This window comes from Grampus griseus (assembly GCF_964374135.1).
Source record: "Grampus griseus genome assembly, chromosome: 13".
Classification (NCBI taxonomy): Eukaryota; Metazoa; Chordata; class Mammalia; order Artiodactyla; family Delphinidae; genus Grampus; species Grampus griseus.
The window spans coordinates 45,808,686-45,816,759 of NC_139007.1; the positions used below are offsets into that span (position 1 = coordinate 45,808,686).

General features: G+C 40.1%; 1 protein-coding gene across 1 annotated transcript in view; it reads left to right on the forward strand.

Moving 5' to 3' along the window:
- RFX6 (regulatory factor X6) overlaps nucleotides 1-4,935 on the forward strand; it is a gene marked incomplete at both ends in the record, with an annotated part of 55,580 nt that extends 50,645 nt beyond the window's left edge. Inside the window, 3 exons of the mRNA XM_082669404.1 lie at nucleotides 792-1,304; nucleotides 2,170-2,382; nucleotides 4,760-4,935. Of these exons, the coding sequence (XP_082525530.1) occupies nucleotides 792-1,304; nucleotides 2,170-2,382; nucleotides 4,760-4,935 (902 nt within the window). The remainder of the gene's footprint in view (nucleotides 1-791; nucleotides 1,305-2,169; nucleotides 2,383-4,759) is intronic.
- Nucleotides 4,936-8,074: the final 3,139 nt, after the last annotated feature.

The window sequence follows — 8,074 nt, forward strand, 5'->3', positions numbered from 1 at the left end:
TGAAAGTCAAAAAATATGAGCTTCTTGTTTATTTTTGGATTTCGAGGAGACTTTATTTCTCCTCCATTAAAAAGTAGATTCAGCTATTTTAGGATAACCATTACAATAATTTTCCTCTTTGGTATAGGGTCCCATTTCTGTCAATCTGAATGTTTATGGCTTAAACCAGCTACTAGATAATACTTTAAGTCTGCTTATTGCCTTATGTCTTCTTTGAAATCCTTCTATATACCTTACTTCATTGGACACACAGAATTTTAAACCTGGAATGGGTAGTTTAGGGGCGTAATTCCACTAATGGAAAATTGGAGACCCAGGGATTTGGCGGCTTTCATAACTCATTGCTCATCAGTGGGGTTTGTATGAAGTTTTGAATTGACCGCTTTGAAGCCATGGTCATTTTGACATTATTGCCCTTTTCTTTTACCCTAAACTTGAAACCATTTAGCCTTCAGCTTGTTTTTTAATTACAGAGAAATGTGAACAGCAGACCCCTTGCCCTTCCCAAGCTTGATCTCTAATCATCTTTATACCCACGGAAGGATGAAGCCATCCCAAGCTTTCCTCCATAGTCACTAACTCCGAAAGTTGCCACTGTTGTGAAATACACTGTTGTGATGCTGTTTTTTAAACCTAGAGTTTTATAGGTCCCTAGTCCCATTATTTTTGGAGGTTAGAAATGAACTAAGTTGGAAAAAAGGTATAGTAATAAATCATGCGTAATTTTGAAAGCTGTGAAGCCATCTATTTTTAATTTGCCGCTAGTGAATGCTCTGGTAACTTTTTTCCAGGTCCAATGGAGCTTTCCCAGAGCTCTGGTCATCTGATGACACCACCCATTTCTCCAGCCATGGCGAGCCGAGGAAGCGTCATTAATCAGGGGCCAATGGCAGGGAGACCCCCGAGTGTGGGCCCAGTGCTGTCAGCCCCAGCACACTGCTCAGCATACTCAGAGCCTGTTTATCCTACTCTCCCTCAAGCCAACCATGACTTTTATGGGACCAACTCTAACTATCAGACTGTGTTTAGGGCACAGCCTCACACCCCATCGGGACTCTATCCTCATCGCCCCGAGCACAGTCGATGCATGGTCTGGAGTGAACAGCAGCTTTCTAGAGACTTCTTCAGTGGCAGCTGTGCTGGGTCCCCATATAATTCTCGGCCATCTTCCAGCTATGGACCATCCCCACATGGCCAAGATTCACACAGTATGCAGTTTTTAAATACAGGAAGCTTCAATTTCCTGAGCAACACAGGAGCTGCCAGCTGCCAAGGAGCAACATTGCCTCCTAATTCACCTAATGGTATTGAAATTGTTTAAGAATTTTTCCTGGCTTTTGAGTTGGCAGTAAGGCAAAATCAGACATGGAGTTCTACCTCCGGTGAACAGCATGTCATCCCATGTAGAGCTTTCTCAAAATCATGGAATCTTAGATATTTGGAGCCAACTTCTGCCACATACAAACATATCCCTAATTCTTGTGACTTTATTAAAGTTGCCCTTCTAAATGTCCTGCATGATGCAAAAATATTATGTCAAACCATATGTTTGAGACCAACCTTAATAGCCCAAAAGAAGAATGTTCTGTCCTTTGAAAATTTAGTGAATAATGTTTCTTCCGGAGAGCTAGCAGCAGATCTCAAAGATTAGGACCCAAACAGTGCCTCCCGTTGAAGTACCTTGAGGTTACTGAGTTGCAAAACTCTGTGGACTTAAGTCAGCCACCAAAGTAAGCTCTGTGTAGAGGCTGCTCTGATGCGCCTCTCCTCAGTGTAGGCCAGTCCTTCTCCCAGAAACATGAATCTGTAAATAAAATCAGTATTTGACAAGTAATCTTTGTGAGAGGCTGACAGTGCCTTTTTTTTTTCTTCATAAGCATTGTAAGATCTTGTTAATTTAAATAAGGGAAATATGAGAGAGGTGTTGTCTTCCATCTCAGACTTGATAATATGATAATGCCTATGTATTTTTTAAAACAAAAAACAACATAATGAACCATATCTATCTATAAGCACAAATCCAACCATATTGTAAATGTAGATGTAAATGTAATATTTACAGTATGCTATCTCTAGGGCTCTATCCTATTACCTTGTCCTTTTTGTTTATCTCCCTGGAACATTACTTGTAATAAGTTAACGCTACATTCTCACCGTTTTCTGTTGTAGGGTACTACGGAAGCAATGTGAACTACTCAGAGTCTCACAGACTTGGATCGATGGTGAATCAACATGTTTCTGTCATCAGCAGTGTTCGCTCCCTGCCTCCCTATGGTGACATCCATGATCCACTCAACCTCTTAGACGATGGTAGTAGAAAGCAGACCAGCTCGTTTTATGCAGACACACCAACTGCAGTTGCATGTCGAACTCCTGTAGTAGGTAAATTATATTAACGTTTCTTGAAAACGTTCTTTAAAGTTGTTAACCTCAGCTATGCAGTGTTAACTGGGCACTCACGTTCCCACAGTTGGTTTATCACTTCGGATCTGAAGTTATGTTTCTGAATCTGTTAGTAAAAGCCTTGCCATTTCTCTATATACATGTCACCATGCAACCTACTGCTAGATCTGGTATTCTTTCCAAAACAAATCTCTGGAATCTATTATGTATGCAAAAAATTCAGGTAACCTGTCAAACGCAGTCCAAAAATCTGTTAAGTTTTACAAGGGCAATAATGATATCTTTTTCTCACTTTCTCTTGTTCACTGTTGGAAGCAGGGCCAGTGCCAAGAGCTGTCTTTGGACCCCATAATCTCCATCAGTATCCTAAAACCACTCCAAGTTTTAGAAAATGGTGACTTGTAATGAAGGTTACTATAATTTTCTCAGTTGTATGTAAAATGTGATTAGATACCTCTGTAGAAAATGTTGCTTTCTTATTCTAGAACATACATTTTAAGTAAAAATGAGCAAAACTGTATGTTTGCCATGAAGTCCCCTAGCTTCTTATTCCAGCCGGGTTGCTGTCCCTGAGAAAATACGGCCACTTGTACTAGATGCATCACCGACACCCAGCAAAGAGTCTGCCACATAGTAGGAACTCATTACATCACTGAGTTGAAAAAAGGGGCAGAAACAAATGCATAGATTTAGTTTCTAAACCTGCTAATAAGGTATCACAGGGCAAGTATTATATCCACGTAAGTATCAAGGCGGAGTGTTAATGTTTAAATGAGATGATTGAAATCTTCCAATGGAACTGATTTCAGATTAGCATAAGTAGAGGGCATTGACACCCAAACAGAGCATAAGGGAAAATGAAATACATTGCATCTCTCCTCACTCAGTGTGTTTTTCCAATAATTCAATAGGAAGCACTTCTTCCCTTCCTATGACCATCACAGACGCTCCCTGAGCAGAGTCTGCTATCATCTTATGCTATCTGCAGATGGTCATTGCTTCTGGGTTACTCTAATGAAGCAGAAAATTCCACTTCAGGAAGTTTCCTCACTGTGAGACTGAAATGTACGGAGTTGCTATTGTTACTATTAGTTCTGTTTACTTGTAGTGATAGTGGATGCTTTGATGAAACATAGTTTGGGTGTAGGACAGATTCTAAGCTTTAGTTGTCAGAGCTGGCTTACAAGTAAATTGCAAAGAGGGCTTCAGCGTGAAAAGAGGGAATAGAGTAAGTGAATGAGTGGCACAAGGGGAGTTAGGACCTATAATTATATTTCCTTAATTATAAAGCTTGGTTTTTAGTGACAGAGATGATGGTACTTAGAAAAAGAAGAAAAACAGCACTGAGAAGGCAGGAACCAAAAATGCAGGAAAGGTAGTGCTAGCGAGCCAGTTAGTAAAAAGTTTTGAGAACCTACTATTATGTGCCGAACCTCATTTTAGGTGTGAGGTTATGGTGGTAATCAGGTCAGAGTTCCTGCTTGTAAGAAGTTTACATTCCAGTAGGAAGAGATAAGGCAATGAAAATATAAACAAATGCATTAAAAAGATAATTTCAGTTACTCTCAGGTCAATTAAATAGGGTAAAATGACAAATAGTAACGGAGGAGCTGCTTTAGGTAAGGCTGCTCGGAAAGGATTCCTGAGGCAGAAATATTTGAGTTGCAAGTTGAGTGATAAGGAGGCAATGATGTGAAGATTTGATGATGGAGTTCCAGGCAGAAGAAATGGCAAGTTGCATAGTTTCTGAAATGGGACCATTTTGGGAAAATTCAAGGGGCAGAAAGAAGGCTCATGTGTTTTGAGTACAGTGTATGAAGAGAGGGGAGTAAAATAAATCAGAAGGCAGAGACCAATTCATCTAGGATGTTATGAACCACGGCAAGGAGCTTGGATTTTGTTCTAAGAGTAATGGGAAGTCATTGTAGCATTTGAGAAGAGGGACAATTTAATACACACAGCAGCAAGATTATCCTGGCTGTTCTCTGCAGGGTGAGGGTCATGAGACTAGTTAGGAGGCTGCTGTGTTGGTCCAGGTAAGAGAAGATGGTGGTTTGAACTACAGTGGTGGAGGTGCAGCTGGAAAAAGAACGTAGACTGGGGATATATTTTGGTGATACAGTTGTCTGAATTTATGTTTGAAATTGAATTTTCTTTGTGAAATGTGCTGAAGGAAAATTTGTGGGAGAATAGCAGGGGGGGAAATGGAAGAACAGATGAGCATTGCTCTGAGAAACCATACACACTCGAATTTAGTACAGATACATGTGCTCAATGCACAAGTCGTAAAGTGAGTGGCACAGAAAAAAGAAAATGTCAGTCAATTTTCAATTGATGATTATATTTTCCCTTACAGCATCCAGCTTGCAAACCCCGATTCCTTCCTCCTCATCCCAGTGTATGTATGGAACTTCCAATCAATATCCAGTTCAAGAAAGCTTGGACTCCCATGGAGCAAATGGTAGAGAAATGGCATCCTCTCTACCACCAATCAACACTGTGTTCATGGGAACAGCAGCTGGAGGCACTTAAGCCAGCACTGTTGGGTAGGGGTTGAAACTTGAAAAGTCTGTAGTGCTCACATGCTATCTACTCAGACCGCTGTCAGAGAAAGAAAATGGAATATCCAGTGGCACGGTATTGTTTTTCAGGTCACCGGTGTAAAACTATGGACAACACCATAGTGAATGGTAATATTCGCAGAGTTTGCCTTGCACACAAGTTGTTTAGAATGTGGTCCCGTTATTAATCATAGTTTCAAACATTATCAAATGGAACCAGTGGAGCTTTGAAGATGCAGACATTTCAACTCTGAAGATTTAATATTTCACTTCTTAATTTATTGAAAATCTGTGTGCTGTTTCACTTTTGGTTTTTAAAAAAGAGAAACATTTATTTAATGCTTTTAAAATACTTTTAATTTATTAGGATCTCAGAATCATTGTTTACTATCCCTTATTTGACAAAAAGTCAAATGTGTATGGCTACCTCCTATGGAAATGTTTACAAGATCAACACTTAATTCAATTCAGCCTCGACCAAAGTTGCTTGACTTTCAGTTTCTGTGCATTAGTATGATGATTTCTGTTACATAGCAGTGTTCCAATTCTATGTAACTGAATGGAGATTAAAAATGCTTTCCTTCTTTATTTAAAAAAGATAGGAAGAAATAAAGTATGGAAATATTTTTAAAGGCTTGGTTGTTCTCAGGGCTGGTTCTGTTTCTAAAGAATCCTGGGGGGGCTTCCCTGGTGGCACAGTGGTTGAGAGTCTGCCTGCCGATGCAGGGGACACGGGTTCGTGCTCCAGTCCGGGAAGATCCCACATGCCGCGGAGCGGCTGGGTCCGTGAGCCATGGCCGCTGAGCCTGCGCGTCCGGAGCCCGTGCTCCGCAACGGGAGAGGCTACAACAGTGAGAGGCCCGCGTACCGCAAAAAAAAAAAAAAAAAAAAAAAAAAAGAATCCTGGGGATTTGCAGGCAAAGCACCTTTGTATATCAAATTAAAGAGTAAAGTTGGTTGGTCAAAACAATAATTCTAGAACATTTGCATAACAGATCCATGCATATAAAGAACTTGTGACTTGTAAACTGTTTGAACTTCTGCAGATGTGGAAGCAGTCTTTAATCGAGAACTTTGCTTAGAAACTGAGAGTGAATGAGTGTTCAAGGGTCATCTGGATGCAAAAACAAACTCAGAAGTGAAAGATTCATTACATATAAACTAATACAATTTGATACACCATTTATCTAGCTCTGTTTCTGTTTCTTTTTCATATGTCCTAACTGAAAGGTCTGTTGTTAAGACTCATGGCCTATAATGGGAAACTTCCATTAACTTTACAGGCTTCTCCTTTAGTCTTATGACAGGTCTTCTATTACTTGTATTAAGGATTGGGTTATACTGTAAGCCCCGGGTACATTATAAAAGGATCTGTAAGCCCCAAACACCCATTTTACATCATGATGTAATTTGGTAGAGACAAACTGTGGAATTGTTATTCAGCAAAGCAATAAACAATTATCTGTGGACTTGTTGGAGTGTTGCTGCCATTTGCTCAGTAGTATGTAGTTTATGAGCTAATGAATTAGCAGAAATATTTTGCAACAATAACAAATCACGAGTAATAGAAAACTAAGTGTTCTATTCTTTGCTATGGTAATATCATAAGAGTACAAAGGAAATGAAATTAATAAGGGCTTGGACTGAAGAAGAAAACAAAACAGCTTTAAGAAGTGATTGGGAAAAAAAAAAAAAAAAAAGAAGTGATTGGGGGGCTTCCCTGGTGGTGCAGTGGTTGAGAGTCCGCCTGCCGATGCAGGGGACGCAGGTTCGTGCCCTGGTCCGGGAAGATCCCACATGCTGCGGAGCGGCTGGGCCCGTGAGCCATGGCCGCTGAGCCTGCGAGTCCGGAGCCTGTGCTCTGCAACGGGAGAGGCCACAACAGTGAGAGGCCTGCATACCGCAAAAAAAAAAAAAAAAGTGATTGGACATAAATCTTAAAAATTGAGAAACAAATCTCCATTTTTATGGTAATTAAGTATATATTCAGCATCTGTTTCATGTCTGACACAGTGGAAAATACAAAGATGAAAAAGATGAAAGAAACACAAAGATGAAAAAGTGCCAATACCTTTAATAAGTTTTGATGTAATGATGAAGGGGTGATAGGATATAGAACCTCAACTGAAGATTTTTGAGTAAAAAACAAGGTGAGGAAAAGATGTTTAGGGAACATCTAGCAGCAGCTGGAGGGAGGAGGTGGACTTGTTAGGAAAGGAATTAGCCTAAGAATGGGCCACTCTGAAGGCTGTTTCTTTCATCCAGATGCTCAGCGGATAAGTGCAGAGACTTATGGGGAAGAAGAGTGAATGAGGAGGGGAGAGAGAAAGAAGCACAAGCATCATTTTAAAGAAACATGAGGATCATTTCAAAGACTACATTGAAGGATTGGCGACTGACTAGATAGAAGGGGAAAAAAAGGAATATGTCACTAGCGGCTCTAAAGTTTTCCTTAACACTATTTGCAAAGTATTTCAGTGGAAATAGTTGACCCTATATTGGTACTCCCTCCTGCCCTTTTAAGGTGAGGGAAAATGATTGGAGCAGGGAGAAGCTCAGAAGACAAGTGAGCAGTGTCTGGGTTTCATGTGCATTGTAACAAGGTGCTAAATTTTGACGACAAAAAGACTAACTTCCTCTTTTCCCCAGGTAGTGAACTTGAGTTTATTGCTATTAGAGGTAGCACAGTATTTCTCAGTGCAGGCACCATTGGCTTTCAGGCAGGACAGTTCTTTGCTTTGCAGGACTATTCTGCATATTGAACAAGATTTAGTATTCCTGGCCTCAACACTAGATACCAATGTACTCCCGACACAGCATCCAAATGCCCCTGGAGAGGCAGTGCTATTCCAGCACGAATTGATGGTGACAGCATCTTTAATTTTACCAAAAGGCGCTTGAGACATTTAATACCTTTCTACCCATCAGCTACACTCATTGTTTAAGAATTGTTTCCTTCATGGATCTAAAACTTGGCTGCTTAAGGCATTTTCTGTTATTCTTTAGGTTAACGTTGATATAGTTAAGAGGATTTGCCTAGGTTTTTATGTTTTTAAAAGTAAATAAATCATTCTTCAAGTAACTGTTAGAAGTTGTGGAGTATCAATTAT